We start from the raw sequence: 25,030 nt of genomic DNA, 5'->3' as shown, positions 1-25,030 counted from the left end.
AGAAACTTGGGTTCGGACCAAATCGATTCGGGTTTGAACCAAATTCTTTAAAAAATTTTGATACCTGGACCCGAAACAACTATCAAGTGGTTTACTGATCTCTAATTCTAATTACTGATCTTTTCTGGTCATATAAAACCTTCCACACAACTTCTCCAACCATCTAATGACTTCTACAATATTTGTTTCACAGCTCGTGAATCCGGGTGAAGATCTGAACATTATATATGTTACAGAGACATATGTGAGGGGTGATGAGCAGAGTATAGAGGACATTCCTACAGATAACCACCCAGGTGAGTAGTAACTACTAAGTAAAGCAGAGAAGACTCACAGATTCTATTCATTCACTGGATACTAAAATTTTAAGTTGAATTTTTAGGTTCTGTCTTTTTTTTCAACTAAAATTCAAATTAATTATGGATGTATATATGATAGCGTTATGGGTGATAAAACCTGATAAGCATTTATAATATGGATATAAAAAGTATACCTGGATTAAGGACATAAAATATACCAATGTGAACGAGGCCTATTTCATTATCCCCTATTAGGGTCATATCAAGTTATTGTGTGCAAACAATACAGAACATCGAGACGTGCACCTAGATAAGAGAAGAGTCTTTACTACTGGGTACATTAACTAACACTGGCGTTTTAGACACCGATCTTAAAAAGGCCTTGTGCTGGCGTGCAACAGAATCTGTGATATATAAATCTGTTCTTAAGTGACCCCCTATGGGTGTTACGATAGTCAGTAGGGTCTAGGAGAAAGAGACCTAGATGGTAGATCATAAAATAACAAACCTCATGGGAAGTAAGAAAGACGACGATTACTTCCCAAATTATGTTGTATTGTGAGAAGACGTCGGCAATCTAATTCTGTAACTGACAAGGGGTTTATCTATAAGGTTAGTTCTTCTAAAACCATCTCAACAGGTTGATGTGCCAGATATGAACCTTGAAACTATTGCAGAGCCAGGTTTGTGGTGGCCCCAATGCTACGCTGGGTCCCCCAGACAACGCTGCGGTGTCACCATGTGTTGCTGCTCTCCGGAAGAGATGTTAAGGCGTGGTGCACCCCTCGAGAGTCAGGGTCTGCAGTAAACCAGTGTACTTCTTTACTGGAGGAATTCAAGTGTAAAACAATACAGGCGAGGCATAGGGATGACTTCTCCAGTCTCCTCCCTGGCAGAACAAAGGTTTGATGTTGAGGAAAGGCCTGAGCTAGCTGTTACTTTCTCTCTCCCAGAAGTATGGTACCCTGGTCAAAGGCTGGAGGCCCACAGTTGTAGCTCAGTAGTCCGACTGGGTCCATGGCCACAGGGCTGCAGTCCCATAGTCTGTGGCTCAGTGTCCCCATCTCAGCGTCTTCTTCTGGTGACTCATGCAGACTGGCATTAGTCTCCTCTTAGAAGCTCTGATTCCTAAGTGCAGAGCACTAGGGTCTCTGACTGTTCTCCTTATATACCGTTTCTGGCTGAACTAGAACCTTCTAGTGGGAGGGGTGGAGTGGAGAAGCTCAGCACTAAACTCTCTTCTGCCATAGAGCTTCAATGACAATGACAGCAGTTGTTCCAGACACAAACAAGTTTCCAGACATAACAACAGAGCTCTTCTTTAAACCCTATGGTAGCTGTGGAAAAAGAAATGCAGTATTAAACAGTGAAAGTTAACCCTTTCAAGTGAAATAAAGTAAGAAGTATATAACTTTGCCATGGAAATAGGCAAATGTCCAGACTTCATTGTACCCCAGCTGCAGGGCACTACACTAAGAAAAAGTAACATGTGTGCCAGTGTTCTGCCTTGTCATCTTGTACGGGAAATACACTGTATGTGGCCCTATTTACTGTTCTTTAGTGCAGTACAGTATTTCGGGGCACTGAGTAGCAGAGAAAATACATTATTAGGGTTATAAGTAGGATTATACTACTAACGCTTTCACCACACGAGGATTTAACATTTTTGCATTTTCGTTTTTCACCCCCTGCTTTTTCGGGGGCCAAACCTTTTTTATTTTTCAGTATAAACAAAGAAGAGCGGATATGTCAAACATATGCACAACAGTAATTATACTGCCCATGGAGTCTGTGTGATATAGTTGCTGCGGTGGTGCTCTTTCACAGAACAAAGTCCCAATAATATATCCAAACAAAGAATATAGTCATGGCACTCACCAGCATAAAGTCTTCCTTTATTTCTCCATATAAAACCAAACAGGGTGGTCAGATGTGGGGCGCCCAGCAACAGTGGGTTTGCGCAAAACTACCCTGTTTGTTTTTACATGGAGAAATAAAGGAAGAAGATTTTTTTGCTGGTGATTGCCGTGACATCATCAATATAAAAAAGCGGATAATCCCTTTATAATTGTACTCAATGTAGTGGGAAGTTAGAAAATCCCAAATGGGGTCAAATTGAAAAAAATATAAATAAATATTTTGCCACTGGTTTTTGGGTTTTGTTTTTATAGTGTGCCCTATGTGGTAAAACAGACCTGTTACCTTTATTGTCCAGGTCAGTATGATTGCAGCAATACCAGATTTGTATAGTTTTTCTTGAGAAAAGGTAATTTTTCTTTTCATTTTCATATTCTGACCCCTTTATTTATTTTTGTTATGTCTATGGAGCGGTTTGGCTTCCTCAGTGTTTGTGGGGTGATCTGTACTTTTTTTTAATACAATTTTGGGGTGTGTCATACTCTTTTATTACTTTTTATTACATTTTTGGGGGAGGTGATGCGACCAAAAACCAGTGTATTGGCCATTTTGATTTGTTTTTCTGTTTCGCTATTTGCTGTATGGGATCAAGATTTTTTAATTTTAATAGTAAAGGTGTTTTCACAAATGGCAAAGTCTATGATGTTTTGTTTTTTATTGTTTATTTTGATTTTAGAGAAAGGGGAGTGATTACAATTTTTTTAAATAAATATATATAGTTAAGGCTGCATGCAGCCTGTAATTGTGGGAGGGGCCAGGTCCCCTTCTTAAACCCCCTGCTTACAACCCTCATTGCCGCGCTCGCTCCTCCGTTTGTTTTGTGACTCACGTCACTTCCGGTAGGTGTCGGCGTCAGGTAAGTTGCGCCGCCCGCCTCGCACCTCGTGTCCTCGGTCATTCCGCTCCCCCTCCTCCTCAAGCTCGCCATCTCGGGGTCTCGTCGGCGCCACGCCTCCTCCGCTCCGACCAATGCGTTACCAATCGGGGTCAGGGTCCCTCCTGGGCCCACCCACCGCCCCCCCTGTCCGGCCGGCCCTCCAGGCAATAGTGTCCTGGGCAGTGCAGAGCCGCAGCACTGCACCATGTATCCCAATGGAGGTTGCATGTGCGCACAGGGTCATGTGCCATGCATGGGGCAACTTGCCAGCAAAACCGCCGGTGCGGGCACATTACACCCTGGATCGCCAGTGCCTGGAGGTCGCATTCCCCCATCCGTGGGATACAGGCCGGCACTTCTCCACGTGCCACTGCTCCGCCAGTCCGCCCGTCCCTGGCTGGCGTCCACCCATCCGTGCCTCCTGCACCTGCCAGGCCAGCTGCTCACACACGCCTCCCGGGTCCGGCCCATGGCCCCCCAGGCCTTCCACGCCCCAGCCGGCCTCGCTCCATCCCTTCATCCCACGACCTTCCAGCCGGGCCTCGCGGGACCCCCGGTCATCGCCACCCCCATCCTCACATTTTAATTTCTTTTCTAGGTGCCAGTAGCGTCCGTGGTCCCCGCCGTGTCTTGTCGCAGCAATCTGACAGCAGGTTTAGGTATTGGGCGGGGGTATTACGGTCTCACCAAAAAAAAAAAAAAAAAAAAAAAAAAAAAAAAGGTATTTATCTTTCTCACAGGTTGCAGAAGGTTGCTACCAACCACTCGCAGGATTTCGTTAGTTCGAGGGTTTTTCTGGTAAGTTAATGCGGCAGTTCCTCCGTTCGGCATCTCCTACTCAACCTGGAACGTTCAGGTGTCCTCCCTGTCCAGGTACCCTGAAGCGTTCAGGGGCCTTCTCTGTCCATCTCAGCCTGAGACGTCCAGGCGTCTCTCTGTCCAGGTACCCTGAAGCGTTCAGGTGTCTTCTCTGTCCAGGTACCCTGAAGCGTTCAGGCGTCTTCTCTGTCCAGGTACCCTGAAGCGTTCAGGTGTCTTCTCTGTCCACCCTAGCCCGAAACGTTTAGGTGTCTTCTCTGTCCAGGTACCCTGAAGCATTCAGGTGTCTTCTCTGTCCACCCTAGCCTGAAACGTTCAGGTGTCTTCTCTGTCCACCCTAGCCTGAGGCGTTCAGGTGTCTTCTCTGTCCAGGTTCCCGTAGCGTGCAGGTGTCTTCTCTGTCCATCTAGCCTGAAACGTTCAGGGGTCTTCTCTGGCCAGGTACCCCGGGGCCCAAGGGTCTCCTCCATCCCCCGTTACCAACAGCACCAGGGTCTCGTTCTTGGTTGCTTCTGCCTACTGCACACAGCCCCCGTGACGGTCGCAACCAACACGTCAGGTGTCTTCTAGTTCCACGTACCTGGCTGCACCCAGGCAACCCTGCTGGCTTTCCCATCCCGAAACCTTCAGGTCACTCCTCCCCACCCACCCCGGTACCTTCAGGCCTCCTCCTCTCCGCAGTCTTCAACTCCGTCTCCGGGCTCGCCCGATATTCCTCTGTTCTCCGTTCAGTGTTCTTCCTCACCCCGCTGGTTCCTCCGGGTCCACTCCGTTATCTTCTCACGTCGCTCCTAACTTTTCCAGTCCTCAGGGCCAGCCGGGTCGTTCTCGTTAATCCTTAGACGGTAAGGCAAGAGTGTCGAATCCCAGCTTTCAGGTACGTCATCCATACATTCACCCACGGCCGCAGCAGCCACGGTACACGGTCCCCATGTCCGTTCCAGCTGCCATATTGTTGTCTCTAATTCCAGGTCTCGCTTAAGTCTCGACCAGCGGCGGAGCTATGTCTCAGGTCTCAGATATGGACGACGCATTGTCCCTCCCGGGTACTTCGGTCTCTGGCCAAGGCGGGACCGAGTCCCTCCGAAGATGGACCGTACCGAGGCTGGTGGCAGAGTTGAGCAGAAGGGGCATCAGGCACCCAGCCTCAGCCAGAAAGGCGGAGCTGTACAGGCTGTTGATGACGGAATCCGGTCCTCCCGAGAGAGAAGATCCGACCCCGTCCATCCAGCAGTCCTTGGTACAATTGCAGGCCTCAATGGATTCACTGGTCTCGTCCGTGGCCGACATCAGGTCCAGGGTGGTGGACTTGGAGGCCAGGGCACCGGATCCATCCCAGGCGGTGGTCCCTCTCAGCGATCCCCCTCTGTATCAGCTACCAGCTCCAGGTACGACCCCTGCCGCTCCCGTGGTGGCTCCGGCACACTTCGTGCCGGACAACATCAGGAAGGACATCTTGGCGGGCAAGGACGTGAATCTCGCGTCCATCCTGATCGCGTCCCACGATGCCGCTGATAATAAGACCTTTGACTGCGGGGAGATCTTGGTGGTCCTTCGGGCCAAAGATGGCCGCCTCAATCGCAAACTCACGGTGCCTGAGTTTGTCTTGGCCTTCAGCCTGTATAGGGATGTGATCTGCTCCACCTACCCAGCTCGCTGGGAGGAGCTGGACACATACCTATACAGGGTCACTGATCTGGGGCACAAGTACGGCGGCACGGCTTTTTATGACTATCATCGCTCCTTTTCAGCCAAGGCCGCCGCCGCGCTGACCCAGTTTCAGTTTTCTGTCAGTTGGGCCACCCTGGACATGGAATTGTTCTGCCGGCACTTCGCCGGTCTCCGGGCCCCCGCATGTTCGACGTGTCAGTCGATATTCCATGCCACCGAGTGGTGTCCCCAAACTGCTACGGCCCAGCCAGACAGGGTCATCCCAGGCCCCTCCGGGGTATCCCGCAGCCCCTCCTCCACCGATAAACTGGGCAGACCCATCGTGTACCTTGGCAACAGTCAAGTGTGCAACAATTTCAATTTCGGGTCATGTCTGTTCAGCGGGTGCAGGGCCCTGCACATCTGCTCCGTCTGCTTCAGGGCTCATCCCAGGTCCACATGTCCCAAGAAGGCATCCAAGCGCCTATGACTGGCCGACTGCAACATTGACCTCCTGGCCCTCCTGTTACGGGAGCATCCGGTGCCGGGTTTTGCGGATTTCCTGGTCACGGGCCTCTGCTTTGGCTTCGACACAGGGTTGGTGGCGCTCCCCCATTCCAACTGGGAGTGCGACAATCTGCAGTCGGCCAGAGCAGATCCTGCCGCTGTTCAGGAACTCCTGAACTCGGAGGTAGAGAAGGGGTTCCTCCTGGGCCCTTTCAGCCAAGTTCCCTTCTCTCGCTGGCGGATCAGCCCCATAGGCATTGTGTCCAAAAAGGACTCAAATAAAAAACGTCAATTTACGACCTCTCCGCCCCCCATGGTTCTGTCATCCCCAGCATCAACTCGCTGATTCCTTCTGAGGAGTTTACCATGTCATATGCCTCCATTGACGAGGCCATCGCCCTCATCCTCGGCGCTGGGAAAGGCGCCTGGCTGTCCAAAGCCGACATAGCGGACGCTTTTAAACTGCTGACCATCGCCCCACACCTATGGCAGTTTTATGGTATCCAGTGGGAGGGCAGGTTCTACTTTGCCAACCGGTTGACCTTTGGCTCCAAAAGCAGCCCGTGGTTATTTGACCAGTTGGCGCAGGCCTTACATTGGATCCTGCTCCACCTACGGCAGCACCCCAGCGGTCATCCACTACCTGGACGACTTCCTCCTTATAGAACCTCCGCTATGTCAGCCAACCGGGCTGCGCTCCCTCCTGGAGCTTTTTTCCGGCCTTTGCATTCCCATCTCGCAGGGGAAAACCTCGGGGCCAGTTACGTCCATCACCTTTCTGGGCATTGTCCTGGACTCCGACCGGATGGAGGCCAGGCTTCCAGAGGCAAAGCTGTCCCAGATCCGGGAAGTCGTGGCAGGGGCCATCACCTTGTCCCAGGTAACCAAGGTCGAGCTCCAGTCCATCCTGGGCCGGCTGAACTTTGCCTTGAGGGTGATGCCCCAGGGCAGGGCCTTCATCTCCCGCCTGCTCTCACTCCTTCCGGCGGCCTCCGAACCCAGCAGCATCATCCACCTGGACAGAGCTGCCATGGCAGATTTGCGCATGTGGGACAGCTTTCTTTCCACCTGGAACAGGGTCAGCCTGTTTGTGCCCCCATGGTCCCAGTCATCCGCCAGGGTGTTCTCTGATGCCGCGGCATCCCAGGGTTTCGCGGCCATCTCCGGATCCCAGTGGTTGGCTGGGCCATGGCCTCCTCAGGTCAGTGCTGACCCGCAGTCTCTCAGGTCATCCCCGTTTCTGGAATGTTACCCCATCGTGGCAGCCGCACCTGTCTGGGGTCACCTCTGGGCCAATTCCAGCGTCATGTTCATCACCGACAGTCAGGACCTGGTGGATATCATTTCCAAAGGCCGAGCCAAATCTGCCAGGGTCATGTCCTTGTTGCGCAAACTGGTCTGGCTGGCCATGGTCAATAATTTCCATTTCACTTGTGCCCATATCCCAGGTGCCAGCAACACGGCGGCCGATGCCTTGTCCAGGTTCAACTTTCAAACCTTCTTTCAGGTGTGTCCCGAAGCAGACCAGATCGGGCCCCGGATTCCCGGTTTCTACGACCTGATGTTGGATTGAGGTCCCTGCTGGCTACCGCCAAGGACCTCATGCACCGGTCCCTCTCGGTCAACACGGCCCGGAATTATAACACAGGTTGGAACCTGTTCCAAAAATTTTCCAAAGATCATCCTCAGCAAGATACAGCCTTCGTGTCATACATCATGGCTTTCATGGCCCATTGCCATGTCAATCTCAAGCTGGCACCCAGCACCATCCGTTTGTATCTGGCCGGGGCTCAACATTTCTTGGTTCTACAGAATCCCGAAGTGCGCACAGCTTTCACTTCCCAAGCCGTCAAGGCCACTCTCAGGGGCATTGAAAAAAGCAGCAAGGACTCAAATCCTTCCCGTCGGCCGGTCTCCGGCGAACTTTTCAGGCAACTTTCCGCATCCCTAGATGGCAACCCTTTTGGCCCTTCCGTTAGCCTGGTCATCAAGGCCGCGATGTACCTGAGCTTCTACGGCTTCCTGCGCCCAGGAGAATTCTCAGTCTCTTCCCAGAAGTCGATCTTCCTGAAGATAAAACAGCTGTCCTGGAATCAGGACCATCTGGTGTTAAGTCTTTCATCCACCAAGACGTCGCAAACCGGTCCTCCCATACAGATCCGCTTCTTCAAGTCCGAAAACGCCTGGTGCCTGGTGGTGGTACTCCAAGGTCTCCTTGATTCCACGCCTTCTCCGAATCCAGAGGCTCCGTTGCTCCCGTGCCAAGGGAAACCCCTATCCACGCCACAGTTTGTCTCATACATCCGTTCCCTGGTCGCTGGGTTAGGGGTGGACCCCAAAACCATATCGGGTCATTCCTTCCGCATCGGTGCGGCCTCCGCAGCTTCCAAGCACGGGACACCTCCGCACGTCATTCGCCACATGGGTAGGTGGAGATCTGCCTGTTTTTCCCGGTACATTCCGGATCCGCTGACTGACACCCGCCAGGTATTTCGTTCCTTGGTTTTGTAATCTGTTCCACACGCATTAAACAGCACCTTCCCTACCCAGTGTCTTTTGGCCCTCTTTTAGGCAGGCCCACGTCCCGTGGCTCCAGGCACACACCAGCCACTGTTAGGACCCCCTCCTGTCACCTCACTGACCGTGGCCGCGGCCACAAATAGTTAAGGCTGCATGCAGCCTGTAATTGTGGGAGGGGCCAGGTCCCCTTCTTAAACCCCCTGCTTACAACCCTCATTGCCGCGCTCGCTCCTCCGTTTGTTCCCCCCCCTTTTCCCACCCCTTTCTTCTACTCTCCCTAGGGTTGGCCCTCTTTTAGGCAGGCCCACGTCCCGTGGCTCCAGGCACACACCAGCCACTGTTAGGACCCCCTCCTGTCACCTCACTGACCGTGGCCGCGGCCACAAATATATATATATATTTTTTTTTTATAATATTCAAAACATTAAACATCAGACTCCATTAAACAGGCAGGGTCTCCACAGGAACATACACAGCAGCCATTAATTATTTAGGAGAACTGAGAGTGCTGCACACACTATGCAGCTTCCCCAATCCCTTAGGGGGAGCCATTGAAAACTGTTTTTTTTAGCTCCCAGATGCCTTAGTCACATTTGACCACACCATCTGAGGAAGTTAAATGTCTGCAATAGAGCGAACACCATCTTTAAAGTGTCGTACACGGCACTGGGCTTGAAGGGGCTAAAGGAGGCAGCAGGATGTGGAGGTTGTGAAAAGGGTAAAGACATGCTGGAAAACATGGGGCCATAGATTTCTGTGTGGCAAACTCTACAGACTACAAGAATGTTCACTGGAAGAAGTAGTCATGAAGGCCTGGGCCAGATGAGAACATAGGGAAAGCAAACAACCCTAGTCAGAGAAGACCTGTGAGTCACTGGATATAATTGTTTATTATCTGGTCACTATTTTATTAATTTGTCCTGTCAGCAGTGGGTCGATCCTCTGCAAGCTCCTGTATGGTATATGACCACTGTAATCATTCACGGTATGGTGGTATGTTTTACTTCCTGGATGTCCTACGACAGCACAGTCATGAATGGATTAACCCCTAGACAGACATAGGTTCATAAGCAGTAATGATTAATTAATTAACCAATCACCATGGACCCTACAAACCTGAAGACGGGAGCCAATTATTTCTCTTTATGAAGGGCGGAGTACCCGGATACTAGGTCAGTGCACTCCTCCAAACTGTGTTTGCTCTGAATGAGCCTGGTTAGCTCAGTTAGTAGAGAATCTTACTTTGTTCTGAGTATCAAGGGTTCAGGTCCCTGTTGAATTTACTCATGGTCTGTGTGCTACCTGTGCACACTGTGCTCACTTTGCTGTATGTTTCCTGGCAAGAATCATACAAGCGAGCTGGATACCTCTGTGTACGGAAAACCCAACTTCACGAATTCCCTTCTGAGATGGGAGAGTGAACACCCTCTCCCTCTCAGATGCGGAATTCCAAAGGGCCAGTACCTCCGCCTGAGGCGGAGCTGTTCCACTAAGAAAGCGTTTCTGCACCAGGTGATCGATTTATGCCAAAGATTCTTGGCTCGTGGTTATCCTGATCATGTTCTTAAATCGGCTTTCAAATCGGCCTTGGCGGAGGAACGATCTACCCTCCTTACTCCCAGACGTAGGCAGGCATCAACAAATAAACTGATTCGCCTCATAACTTCATATGATGGCGGAGCAAAATTAATATGGGACATCATAGACAGGAATTGGCACATTCTCACGATGGACCCGGACCTGAAGGAAGTAGTGGGGGACTACCCTCATATCACCTACCGATGTGGATAGGCTTGTACATAGCCAATATACCCCAATTACATCAAAGGATAGCTCTTGGCTCCGTAACCCGAATAACGGCTGCTACAGGTATAGCGGCTGTATTGCTTGTAAACACATCAAGACAGGTAAATCTTTTAAAAGTAACATTGCAGGCAGGGAATTTATTATTCAGGATTACATCAATTGTCGGACCAGAGGTGTTATTTACTCTCTCACTTGCCAATGTGGAAAGGAATACATTGGCAAGACGATCTGGGATTTTCGCAGGAGGGTGGGTAAACACCTCAATGACATTGCCAAAAATAGAGACACTCCCTTGGCAAAACATGTTCACAACTTCTACAATGGCCTTGCACGTCGCTCCTTCATGGCCATTGACAAGGTGAACCCACCGGTAAGTGGTGGGGATTGGGACAGAATCATTTTACAGCAGGAGGCCAGATGGATCTATGGCCTTAAAACCATGGCCCCACATGGACTAAATGAGCAGTTACATTTTGTCTGCTTTTGTCACCATCAGATCTTTGAGAAGTTCTGTTAGACGTTCTTCAGTACCTTTTGCATGACCTTATTTTGTTTTGCTTTCGTTTTGACATCTCTCCTCCCTCTCCCTATTAGCAGTGATTGCCTCCCTATATATCTCCTCCCCATACTGCCTTACCTTGCGGTTTATACAACTTCCTGGAGTGTGCTGATGCTAGAAGCTGTTATTGCTGCATCCACAAGATAAGTCTGTTTTTTTATTTCTGTTTGCCTGTGGGCTTGATCCTAGGTGACCCTGACTCCCTCCGTATTAAGTATAGGGAGCCGGTGGTCGTGTCCCCTCACTATTATAGGGTGTTCAGGTGTCATACAGTCGAGGAACGAGGGTATGCAATTTTCTACCATTGAGATTTCTGCATAGGCTGAGCAGTAAGGGAGAGAGCTAGGGCTCTTACAGGGCTTACCCTTTTGTTCCTTAGTTTTGGATCAAGTCAGTTGGATCTTCATTTGTGTCTTCAAGTTTTCTGTAACACCAGCTTTATTTGAAAACTAGCCTTTAAAAATCCCTCCCCTCCCCCCTCCCCTTGTCTTTTTCGGTTTAGGCAGGGTCCAACAACTGACCATGATATATTTAATCATGGGGACCCATGTATCTATGTAACACCTTTGGTCTTTGGAGGGAGGAGGTGTGAATGTCACACAGCTTGTCTGTGTTTTCCCGTACGTATGTAACTACAGTTTATGGGGTGATGCTATTACCTCTAGACATTTATGATTTATTCTGAGTTGGAATATGACTATTTCTGATATTGTCTTATTCTCGAAATAGCTTCTACGGATTTACCTTAATCCGTGCACAAAATGCTACGTATATCTCTTATAAGAGTTTTAATATATTGCCCGCTCTTCTGCAGCCCGACCTAGATGTTCGCACATTTGCAGGCGTCTGTGGGCTGCTAGACAACACGCACTGATCTTTCCCTGGTTCCCTTCCACCCCACGTGACCGAGTGACGCGCCTCATGTACTGGTGCGCTGCGGTGTGCCTCTATGTGGATCGCATCGCTCCAGTCATGGGATCCAGGGCGCGCGATGCCTTTATAAACATGGCGCCCTAAACGCTTAACCGGCAAGCAGCTGCCGGGTCACACATAGCTGCTTCACCGGTGTTCCCAAGTCTCCATGCGGGGAGCACCGCTGCATAGGGACCATTGATGTCCTGGTTATTTATACTTTTGATGCACTGATCTAAGGTAGGCCCCTTGTTGGTCCATTATTGATGTGTTGTTGATTCAATACTTTGAGCTGTTCCTTATACCATTGAATTCTTTCTTAGGATGGTTGTTTTCACCTTATTGGATTACCTCCCTTGATAATATATGATTTGAAACGTGACACATCGGGAACTATCCTCTAGGGCACAATAGGGATACCATCCCACTCTAGTGTCAGGTATCCAGACGGGGTCGCCCCTTACGGGGCAAGTACTCTGTATAGAAAGACAGTGTGTAACTAGCAATGTCCCTTCCCCATACTTAGAGAAAAGTAGGGAGATCAGGTTCCTGCTGTGTCTGTACATCGAGTTATCTAGCGACAATACCAAGGTACCTGTTAAGACATTCTGAACTTCAAAACCACACTTGGGCTGTCGTTTGGGGGTATGCCTCAATTGGTAAGATCGTTCTAATATTTTTAAACACTATATATGTACATCTGCTGATTGTGGTGCTACGTTTATTTTAAACTATTATAAGTAAAGATTATGTTTTAGCTCCCTATATATTACTCCCCTAAGGAATTTGTGTTTATGTTTCCCGACACACTATTGCTGCTGTGCTGTTCCCTGGGATATGTCTCTGTTCTGGTCCTCCGCAGAGTTCTCTTCTTGGGTGTCTGGCTATTTTGGAGATTCTAGGAAGGTCTAGGAAATCCAGACATTGCAGGGAATGCCAGCAGTCTTTATGAAAGAACGTTGCTTCTGGTACCGGCACTACCATTCAGGGAATGTTTTGTCTTCATGTTACAATAGTTTACGTCTGTCTCTGAAGCCTCTCAATCCTGAACAGGTCCAGCTCTGCCTTGTGTTGGAAGCTGAGCTGAGCTGGGTTCTGGTCTGCATGGAAGGCCTGTGACGCCACTCAGCAGGTGCTGTTCTTAATGAAGAAAAGTCTTGCAGTTCTAATGTGCCGTCATCTGCAAAGACAATCTACAGGATTTATTAAAGTCACTTGAAGATATCATAGAAAGGGCAAGAATGAGCTTAAATGTGAAAGGCTTTCTAACCTGGCAAAGAAAACCATTTCCTGGTCAACCAGTCCTGGATGAATGATTGGAACAAGAGATTAGATGGAAAATCTTGAAGTGTAGGAGGCTGTCCCAAAATCTGTTACAGCAGTGGCTGTTTCTCTCAGATAAGTCTTCACATCTGAACGGATCCAGTGGTCCGTAAAACAGCCCGACATCTATTTTTAGGACAAGGGCATTGCGAATCTGGCTGAACATTTGTGTTAAGAGGATAGATCATACAGAACCTACTCATACTGGAGTCTGGGTCAGAGTTCAAATAAGTAAATACTGTATTTTTCATCCCATAAGACGCACTTTTTCCCCATAAAATGGGTGGAAAATGCTAGTGTGTCTTATGGGGTGAATACAGGGCAAAGAAATATAAAATGAGCGGCGCATTGATTATGCTCGGTACATTGCAGGCTGCGCTGCACCAGACATCCAAGTTACCTGAAGAGGGAGAGCCCGGCAGCTGCTGCGTGTACTTGCTGATAGGGACTGGCTGCAGTGTGCCCTGGGTGGTAGGGTGATAGAGACCGTCCGGGCCTGTCTTGTGCTGGTTGATAGGGACCAGCCGGCAGATTTGCAGTGAGAATGCTGGTGGGAGCACAGGAGCAGGAAGATGAGGGGTGGAGCAGGCTTTCCTGCCACACATGCCTGCTCCTCTGTACAATAAATGAGGGCTGATGAGAGGCTGGGGGGCTGATGAGAGGCTGGGGACTGATGAGAGGCTAGGGGGCATAGAAGAGGCTAGGGGGCTGATGAGAGGCATGGGAGCTGATGATAGGCTAGGGGGCTGATGAGAGGCTGGGGACTGATGAGAGGCTAGGGGGCATAGAAGAGGCTAGGGAGCTGATGATAGGCTAGGGGCTGATGAGAGACTAGCGGGCTGATGATAAGAGGCATGGGGGCTGATCTGAGGTCTGAATGGGGTCTTATTTATATTGGGGGTCTTATCTGAGGTCGGATTGGGGGTCGTTCACTTTGGGGTCTTAGCTGATATCTGATTTGGGGTCTGATCTGAGGTCTTATTAACATTAGGGGGTCTGATTGGGGATGTCAGCTGAGGTCTAATTAATATTGGGGGTCTGATTGCTGGTCTGACCTTAGGTCTAATGAAATTTTTTTTTTTCTTATTATCCTCCTCTAAAACTTAGGTGCGTCTTATAGAGAGTCACTATTAAAGGGGTTTTCCTGCAAAAAATATTCTACAGTTTTCAAACTCTCTGTATTGTGCCACCTGCTGTTTGCTCCGTTTCTAATTTCTCTGTCCACTTCACTGAGGTGGTTACAGATACTCGGTTCCATCCTTCAACTGCCACCAGCTGCAGCACATAGGACATGCCCGCTGAGAACTGAGCAATGAATGGGGAGATATCCATCTGAGGTACAGGGCTGGTTCTAGCTTTGTTTGAAATAGGTTGTTATGTACTATATGATGCATTATTTCATTTTTTTTACATTACTCATAGGAAAACCACTTTAAATTCAAACAGTGGCCTGTACTGGTGTACCCATCGCAATGTCATAAAATAATTATGAAATATTTTAACAAAATATGAATTTTATAGGAGAGCCTACGAATGGGTATTTAAGTCTGCTACATGATGATGGCATAACGCTTGTCAAAAGGGATGTGTCCCTTGAAACATCGCAGATAGCGAGGGTGGTATTCTACTCTGAACGCTCGTGAATTTCTCAACCTATAGACCAAGCTGAGAGCATGGTGGACTTCAAACATTCTACCGATGTAAGGTCGAAAAAGTAAAGATATACAAGGGATGTTCAATAAGTCATTTACCTAAATGAGAACAACATTTAACTTACTACTTTATAATGTAATCCCCTTTGACTTCAACGCACTTACTCCACTTCACTTCAAGTGATCTTATGCCCTCAGCATAGAAGAATTCTTGCTGCTGTAGGAACCCTAAATCCTTTGACTGAATTATCATCAGGAAACCATTGCTCGCGCAGAAATTTCTTCAGGTGTCTGAGAAAATAATCACTGTGATTCAGGTTTGGACTGTAGGGTGGATGGTTAAAATCTATGAAGCCGCATTCCCTCAAAGCAGCTTGTGATTTTGCGAGACTTGTGAGCTGGAGCATTGTTGTGTGTTTCTCTTTTATTACCTCACGTAATGCCTTCATTGTTGAAGAATAGGTATCTCCGGTAATTGTTGTCTAGTAATTGCTGTATCCCCAAAAATTGTTGCAATAATCTTTCCAGCTGATTGCTATGCACAAAATGTCTTTCGATTTGGGGACTCCTTGTGCTTCCATCGCATGGAGTCTTGAGTCTCAGGATTATGGCAGTGGCATAAGAAGAGGTTGTTGTACAACCTGAAAGATCCAGGGCTATCAGGCTTGCCTTGGCTTACTTCCATCTTTACCTTCACAACTATCAAATATTTGTTCAGTCAAGCAAATTTACCAAATGGTTCATGTCAATAAACAGGGTACATGGTGGTTTATTCAGAGCAGGGGAGCTTCAACTGTACAATCTTCTCTTGGATAGTGAAGAAATGAGGAAAAAAAACAGCTCAGGGTGTTATAGTCACAGAGAGGAAAAACTATGATATCCAAATTTGCTCTATATAATGTTCTAGCATCAGACGATTTATTGATCAGCTGGGAAGAAAATCTGTGTGTATGTATATTCCAACAGTTTCTATTATTGCCGAGAGTGCTCAGGAACAGTTTGGAGGAGCTTACAGGAGTCATAGGCCTTCTCCCATGAAGGCATCCCTTGACCTGCTTCCCATTTCTATAGTTAGTCTCAAAGGACAGTTAATGAAGCCTGACAGATTTTGGGATTTTTCGGACCTTCAAAGCTTCTCTTCCAGTAGGGATGTCTTTGTCTTTATCTACACTTTACATCTCATTGCGTGGACTGTAGCAAGGACAACCTAGGATTTCTACTGAGGTTGTCAACATTATGTAAGCTGCCTCTCAAAGCCTCAGGATATTATTGTAAAATGTATTGAAGAAAAAAAATATCACTCATTGTGAAATTCATCCTTCATCAAGAGAGGTTTCCAACTACCATCAGTATAAAAACATGCGATAATTCTCTCTTATTCACCATTTTCTAGATCTTCTAGATAGTTGACATCTCCTCTACAGGGCATATTAGTTAACTATAGGATCTGTACATACAAGGAGGAATGGCATTACCTTGATGTCAGAAGGTTAGATACCTTCAGAAAATCCGAGGCCCTGTCTCTTCAACTTCAATGACCCAATATCGACTTAAAAGCAATTAATGCCTCTAGTTCAGTGGTTCAGGAGATATATTCAGAAGTGCTAACTGTTTAGTCAGTCAATCCATATGCTCGCCTTTTCTGGGATGAAATGGCCACATACCACTGGAGCAAACTTACAACGTTGTGGCATGGTCAATATCTTACCCATTGAAGGATGACAGTTTGGCCATTCTCTCAACATAGGCCTCTATTTGCCATATAATATTTGAATGGGGTCTTCTGTGCTGCCAAAGGATGTCCAGGAAAATGTAAATGTATTTACCTGTCTGTAGGCAGCACAACTTTCCCTCTCTTTGATTAATTTTATATTGCTTTATAAAAAATACACTGGCTCCTTCCTCCTGCTCAGCTTTATAGGGTCCATGGTGATTGGTTATTTGATCATTACTGCTTATTAACCTGTCTCTGTCTAGTTGTACCTAGGGGGCTTAACCCATTCGTAACTGTGTTGCCTACGGGCTACAGGAAATAAAAAATTTCAGGTAAATACGTTTTTATTAATTGTGTGTGTGTGTGTGTACAGGGAGTGCAGAATTATTAGGCAAGTTGTATTTTTGAGGATTAATTTTATTATTGAACAACAACCATGTTCTCAATGAACCCAAAAAACTCATTAATATCAAAGCTGAATATTTTTGGAAGTAGTTTTTAGTTTGTTTTTAGTTTTAGCTATTTTAGGGGGATATCTGTGTGTGCAGGTGACTATTACTGTGCATAATTATTAGGCAACTTAACAAAAAACAAATATATACCCATTTCAATTATTTATTTTTACCAGTGAAACCAATATAACATCTCAACATTCACAAATATACATTTCTGACATTCAAAAACAAAACAAAAACAAATCAGTGACCAATATAGCCACCTTTCTTTGCAAGGACACTCAAAAGCCTGCCATCCATGGATTCTGTCAGTGTTTTGATCTGTTCACCATCAACATTGCGTGCAGCAGCAACCACAGCCTCCCAGACACTGTTCAGAGAGGTGTACTGTTTTCCCTCCTTGTAAATCTCACATTTGATGATGGACCACAGGTTCTCAATGGGGTTCAGATCAGGTGAACAAGGAGGCCATGTCATTAGATTTTCTTCTTTTATACCCTTTCTTGCCAGCCACGCTGTGGAGTACTTGGACGCGTGTGATGGAGCATTGTCCTGCATGAAAATCATGTTTTTCTTGAAGGATGCAGACTTCTTCCTGTACCACTGCTTGAAGAAGGTGTCTTCCAGAAACTGGCAGTAGGACTGGGAGTTGAGCTTGACTCCATCCTCAACCCAAAAAGGCCCCACAAGCTCATCTTTGATGATACCAGCCCAAACCAGTACTCCACCTCCACCTTGCTGGCGTCTGAGTCGGACTGGAGCTCTCTGCCCTTTACCAATCCAGCCATCTGGCCCATCAAGACTCACTCTCATTTCATCAGTCCATAAAACCTTAGAAAAATCAGTCTTGAGATATTTCTTGGCCCAGTCTTGACGTTTCAGCTTGTGTGTCTTGTTCAGTGGTGGTCGTCTTTCAGCCTTTCTTACCTTGGCCATGTCTCTGAGTATTGCACACCTTGTGCTTTTGGGCACTCCAGTGATGTTGCAGCTCTGAAATATGGCCAAACTGGTGGCAAGTGGCATCTTGGCAGCTGCACGCTTGACTTTTCTCAGTTCATGGGCAGTTATTTTGCGCCTTGGTTTTTCCACACGCTTCTTGCGACCCTGTTGACTATTTTGAATGAAACGCTTGATTGTTCGATGATCACGCTTCAGAAGCTTTGCAATTTTAAGAGTGCTGCATCCCTCTGCAAGATATCTCACTATTTTTGACTTTTCTGAGCCTGTCAAGTCCTTCTTTTGACCCATTTTGCCAAAGGAAAGGAAGTTGCCTAATAATTATGCACACCTGATATAGGGTGTTGATGTCATTAGACCACACCCCTTCTCATTACAGAGATGCACATCACCTAATATGCTTAATTGGTAGTAGGCTTTCAAGCCTATACAGCTTGGAGTAAGACAACATGCATAAAGAGGATGATGTGGTCAAAATACTCATTTGCCTAATAATTCTGCACTCCCTGTATACATATATATATATATATATATGCTACTGCTTCACATGGGTGAATAAAGACACATTTTTTTCAAGTCTTGGAGTGCTGTCCTATTTCTGGCATATATTAAGGGTGAGAAGCTCATTCCCTTGGATGCTGCACCTGAGCCAGTTTACTGGTGTCGCCGAATCCATATATATATATATATATAAAAAATTATATATATATATATATATATATATATATAATAATTATTATTTTTTTTTACTCAGTGACTGTTATTTAACAGCATAGGATAGGTCATCAATATATAAAAAGTCGACAAGGGCTTCAGGAGACCAAACAGCAGCATTGCCTCCATTTCTACTTAGAGCAGTAATATGAGCCTCCTATAGTAATTGACAAACCATAGAAATCTCTGCACAGCCTTGAGTAGTTGGAAGTGCCACCGTTTTTGACTACAAAAAAAAACTTTACACTAGCAGGAAGGATGAATAGAACCATTCTTCAGGTTCTTCATGATATATTGCTCTATTACCTATGTCCCTGGATGTCCCTGGAGCAGACAAAGAATAAGTCCTCCCCTTGGACATCTAAGAAAATTAGAAGTCTTTTATAAGTAAAAACACAAATGCATTTAAAAATATAATCTTTATTGAATTAATTAAAGGGGAATTCCCATCTGAGACAATGGGGGCATATCGCTAGGATATGCTCCCATTGTCTGATAGGTGTGGATCTCACCTATGGGACCCACACTAACACCGGGAATGGGGTCGCCAGAGGACTCTGGGTTTCCCCAGGTCCTGCCACTGCCAAGCATTCTCCCCATAGTACTGAATGGGAGCGCACCACACTTGTGCGGACACCTCTCCCATTCATTTCTGTGGGGCAGATGGAAATAGCCGAGCCAGTGCTCGGCTATGTTCGGCGGCCCCACAGAAATGGATAGAGGGTGGTTGCGCATGTGCGGTGCTCCTCCCACAACTTTCAGGGCCCCGTTCTTGGTGTAGGTGCAGGTACCAAAGGTGGGACCCGCACCTATCAGACAATGTGGGCATATCCTAGCGATATGCCCCCATTGTCTGAGATGGCAATACACCTTTAATGTTAAGGAATAAAAAACATGTAAAGAAAATGCTAAGAATGAATCATAGCAAAAAATAGATCCTCCCATCAGTGTTGCCGGTGACGTCACCAGCACTAATGGGCAGGCTTTAGCTTGTCTCTTAGTCTTAGCGATTCAGCGCAGGGAAAGGCAGAGTGCTCCGATGCTCCTATTAGAGCGAATGAGTTCTGAACCCGGACAGCCCCTTTAAGCTTCTAAAACTATTCTACCATACTTTTCTTTAGCACAAGTTTAAATGTAACCAGACAAGATGTCAGACAAAGGAGGCTTCAACAGGACATAACTGCTGTTGGGTGGAACTCTACTTTGTGGGCACTAAGGGGGAATAACTACTGTGTGGGGCACAAAGCCGCATCCAGGGCCCAGGCAGCAGACTGGAAAGTAAACTCTTGTCAATGTTTTATTTTTTTATTTTTTCCCATGACAGAGGGGGTGGGAGAGTTGTTTGGTGAGCGTGGGCGGGCTTAGTTAGCTGAGGGAGGGGGTATGTGGAAAATTTGCTCGGGGAAGAAGGGAGGTGTTTGCTATGCTATGGGGTCCAAACCTTTCTAGTGATGCCCTGGTTTAGTATTAGATTGTTTGGTCACCACTGTTTTTATCAATTGATACTTTAATTTTGTCAATGCCTTGTAATTTTATTGAGTTTTTATATATAGAAATTTTATATCAATAGAATTTAATAGTTTTATTATTTAAGAATAATAAAATGTCTTGTATGCTTGGCAGATGACTATTCCAGGAACTCAGAGGGACATCTGATCTCTTCAGATTTTAAGGTAGATGATGGTGGTTTCATACAAGATATGTATCAAGAACATGCCAGTATCCAAGAAATATCATCATCCATTCACAGCAAAAACGTATTATTTGATCCTTTTAAACTGGTCCAATCTTCTGATTCATCACAGAATGTAACACAAAATAAAAGTCACCAAAGGCGCGTTGAATGTCAAACAGCTCACATGAGTGAGAAGCCATTTTCATGTTTACAATGTGGGAAATGTTTTTCTATTAAACAAAATCTGGTTAGACATCAAAGAACTCATAGTGGAGAGAAGCCATTTTCATGTTCAGAATGTGGGAAGTGTTTTTCTATAAAACAAAATCTGGTTAGACATCAAAGAACTCATAGTGGAGAGAAGCCATTTTCATGTTTAGATTGTGGGAAATGTTTTATTGATAAATCGGATCTTGGTAAACATCAAAGAATTCACACAGGGGAGAAGTCATGTTCATGTTCAGAATGTGGGAAATGTTTTTCTGCAAAAAAAGATCTTATTAGACATATAAGAATTCACACAGGAGAGAAGCCATATTCATGTTCAGAATGTGGAAAATGTTTTGTAAACATTTCTAATCTTTATGAACATCAGCACACTCACAGAAGGGAGAAGCCGTTTTCATGTTCAGAATGTGGGAAATGTTTTAACCAAAAATCAGCTCTTGTTAAACATAAAAGAATTCATACAGGGGAGAAGCCATTTTTATGTTCAGAATGTGGGAAATGTTTTGCTATAAAAAAATATTTGGTTACGCATCAAAGAACTCACACAGGAGTAAAGCCATTCTCATGTTTAGAATGTGGAAAATGTTTCAACCATAGATCAGACCTTGTTAAACATCAAAGAACTCACACAGGGGAGAAGCCATTTTTATGTTTAGAATGTGGGAAACGTTTTTCTGTAAAAAAATGTCTGGTTACACATCAAAGAACTCACACAGGGGAGAAGCCATATTCATGTTCAGAATGTGGGAAATGTTTTAACCAGAAATCAGCTCTTGTTACACATCGTAGAATTCACACAGGGGAGAAGCCATATTCATGTTCAGAATGTGGGAAATCTTTTCCCCAGAAATCAGCTCTTATTAAACATCAAAAAACTCACACAAGGGAGAAGCCATATTTATGTTTAAAATGTGGAAAATGTTTTCCCCGGAAATCACATCTTGTTACACATCAAAAAATTCACAAAAGAGAAAAGCCATCTTCATGTTTGGCTAGTTACTGACTGCCATATGTGTTTTACAGTGGTCACTAACTAGCTTTATTCTGATAAATAAGCTTTTTTATAGTGGCACATCGAAATAAAACAGCACCTTGCTTTCAGCTACCAGAGAGCTAGCTGAGGGATTGGACCATAAATCGGTGGGGCTGCTGAGAGAGGTCCTTGAACACAAATGATCTCCTGTATTAAATGAATACCATAAAATACAGTTAAAAGGGAATCACCTTTCACTGAAATTGTTCATCAAGTGGAGAAAAAAAAATTAACCTCAATCGTCTGATGATATGGGGACTTCCCTTCATTCCTGTAAAAACTACAAATACAGGGGCTTATGGGACAGTCAAAAAATAGAGCTGGATTCCTGCAACAACTGGTGTCCAAGCAGGTGTAAAAAGCGGCTACATTCACACTTGCATTTGACCAGTTACTTGTAGTCAAGTGGAGAAAAGGGCTACCACTTATAAGAGTAAACCTATCTGCGTGACACATCATACATTTTTCGGGGGCGTATCTCTCCGACTAAGTCCTTAAACCATATCTGATAAAGTATAAAACAAGACCCTGATATAAAAAGGTAGCGATCCACCCATTACAGACTGCTACATATTATAGATTTGTCCTTTATAAAGGAACAATCGCCATCCTCTGGTTCCAGAGGCTGATTGAGCACCCTCCTGTTTGATACCACTCACCTCAGCAATTAAATGAGTCTTAAGAGGCGTGAAAGCTCCCAGAGTGTTATTTTCCTCCCCCAGTCCCCGCCACTACCTCCAGAACATATTTTGAAACATGGAAGGAGGAGGAATGGCCGATTTATTGTGCCATGTGTCCATCACAACCAGGCCTCTGTTATTACCTTTGAAACATACCACACAATAATTATTCATTTTATGTAACATTTATTGAATGCCAAAAGGGTTGTGGGGTGAGGAAATCAATTTGCTCATAATTTCTGTTTATTTTTATTTTTTTGTCTGTTATTGGGTTGTCTGCTGCTAGGATAACTATAATTGTTACAAAAAGGGTTGGCCGTGGGGATTTGGAAGCCAACTTACTCATATTTTCTGTTTAGTTTGTGTTGTTACTGTTTGTTTCTAGGTTCTCCATTACTGGACTGTCCATAATTATTCATTTTATTGAAGTTATAGGGAACACCAAAAAGGCGGGGGGGGGGGATTTAGGGAGTCAATGTATTCACATTGTGATTTTTTATTCAATATAATTCTTGGACAATTAGTTTTAGGACTCGATCAGTCAAAGGGGTTATCCGAAACAATAAAAAGCTCCCCATATGCTAGGCTCCTCACATTGAACTTACTTACCCCTCTCCCTGTGCTGCTCCTGGTCCCTGCACTGCCACTTCTTCCCGTGCGCAGTAAGCGGGGGGACAGCTAATAGCAGTCGGGGACAGGGACAAGCCACTCTAGCATTGCTTGTTGCACTAGGGAGGCTCGTCCCCGTCTGCCATTGGCTGCCTCCCCCCCGACACTGAATGTTTGAATCTGTGCACAGGGAGAAGCAGCAGTGGCAGTACAGGGACCAGGAGCAGTGTGGGGAGCGGGGTAAGTATATTCAATGTGAGGGATCCGTCATATGGGGGAGCGTTTTATAGTCTATTCCAGTCTGTCTATTCTACTCCCATAAATATTGGTAAAATAAAAATATGGGCTTGTCAATAACAGCAGCCTGCTCTTTTTAATTTTTACACCATTACCAAAATGTATCAGGAAATAAATCCAACAAATGTGGTCCATGGATGTTATCCACGAGCACCATGGGCGTAGTTACAACCCCTTCAGGACCAAGACATTTTTGTACCTTCCTGACACGGCTCAATTTTGCAAATTTGACGTCTCGCTTTATGTGGTAGTAACTTTGGAATGTTTTCACATTCAAACGATTCTGAGATTGTTTTTTCATAACACATAGTACTTCATGTTCATTGTAAATTTGATTTACCTTTATAAAATTTTCAAATTTTTAATTTTTCAGCTTTTAATACAGATGCCTCACAAAATAGTTATTACTTAACAGTCTCCATATGTCTACTTTATGTTGACATCATTTTTTAAATATAATTTTATTTTTTTCAGACATTTAGAAGGTTTAGAATTTTTCACATTTTTAAGAAAATTTCCAAAATCAACTTTTTTAAGGACCAAATGAGCTTTGAAGTCACTTTGATTATAGAAATGTCACTGCAATTTAGGATAAGTCCCAAACTAGGGGACTACACTCACTTGTCTATGGAATTGAAATTGGTTAATACGTTTTCTCCATGTGCCAGGGGATGCGGTCGACCTAAGAATGAAACAGCCAGACACACTTTGCTAGTTAAAGGATTCTTTGCCGGGCAATGCCTAACGAGCCAATTTTATTAGCTGTACATTGTGGGTCTAGTCATCCCCCCTTTAGCCATTAATTTTAATATATCCAATCACAAGTATTTAATAACGCAACCAATCAGAAACATGATGGTATGAAAAATGACTATATTTATCATATTCTGCCAAGCAGTTCCCTATTTGCCGTGTCAAGTGACTATATTTTTCAATCATAGATTTTTAGGCATAAAAGAGTGAAAATGGAGATTTAAGTACAATTAGCACCATTCATGTTCATTACCACTTAATTTCGGTCAAAGAAACCACCCATAAATGACCACATTTTAGAAACGACATTCCTTTAAAATATTCAAAACAGATTAAACCAAAACCTTGAGTAGAGTAGAGCCTCCCCAAAAAATGACCCCATTTTGGAAGCTACGGGATAAGGTGGCAGTTTTGTTGGTACTTTTTTAGGGTACATATGATTTTTGGTTGCTCTATATTACACTTTTTGTGAGGCAAGGTAACAAGAAATAGCTGATTAACAAAAAATTGCTGTTTTGGCACCGTTTTTATTTTTTGTTATTTACAATGTTCATCAGACAGGTTAGATCATTTTTATAGAGCAGGTTGTTACGGACGCGACAATACCAAAAATAATTTTTTTGTGTCTCCATATTCTACAGGCAATAGTTTTTTTTTTTTTTTTGGGCAACTGGGTAGGGGCTCATTTTTTTCAGTATGAGATGACGGTTTGATTGGTACTATTTTAGGGTGCATATGACTTTTTGATTGCTTGGCATTACACTTTTTGTGGTGTAAGGTGACAAAAAAATAGCTTTTTTGACACACTTTTAGTTTTATTTTTTTGACGGTGTTCACCTAAGGGTTTAGGTAATGTGATATTTTTATAGAGCCGGTCCATATGGACGCAGCGATACCTAATATGTTTCCTTTTTTTATTTGAGTTTTACACAATAATATTTTTTAAACAAAACAATCATGTTTTAGTGTCTTAATAGTCTGAGAGTCATAGTTATTTTTTATTTTTTAGGCGATTGTCTTAGGTAGAGGCTAATTTTTTGCGGGATGAGGTAAAGGTTAGATTGGTACTATTCT

General features: G+C 45.1%; 1 protein-coding gene across 1 annotated transcript; it reads left to right on the top strand.

Moving 5' to 3' along the window:
• Positions 1–239: 239 nt before the first annotated feature.
• LOC122932347 (zinc finger protein OZF-like) lies at positions 240–23,553 on the top strand. The gene is made up of 2 exons (XM_044286708.1): positions 240–296; positions 20,305–23,553. The coding sequence occupies exon 2, from the start codon at positions 20,382–20,384 to the stop codon at positions 21,585–21,587; it is 1,206 nt and encodes a 401-aa protein (XP_044142643.1). The 5' UTR covers positions 240–296; positions 20,305–20,381; the 3' UTR covers positions 21,588–23,553.
• The last annotated feature ends 1,477 nt before the right edge of the window (positions 23,554–25,030 follow it).

This window comes from Bufo gargarizans, chromosome 3 (assembly GCF_014858855.1).
Source record: "Bufo gargarizans isolate SCDJY-AF-19 chromosome 3, ASM1485885v1, whole genome shotgun sequence".
NCBI classification, from domain to species: domain Eukaryota; kingdom Metazoa; phylum Chordata; class Amphibia; order Anura; family Bufonidae; genus Bufo; species Bufo gargarizans.
This window is presented reverse-complemented; position numbering and strand designations above follow the sequence as displayed.

Excerpts from the sequence above, each read along its gene's own strand:
- LOC122932347 (XM_044286708.1), top strand. The coding sequence starts at position 20,382 with ATGTATCAAGAACATGCCAGTATCCAAGAAATATCATCATCCATTCAC.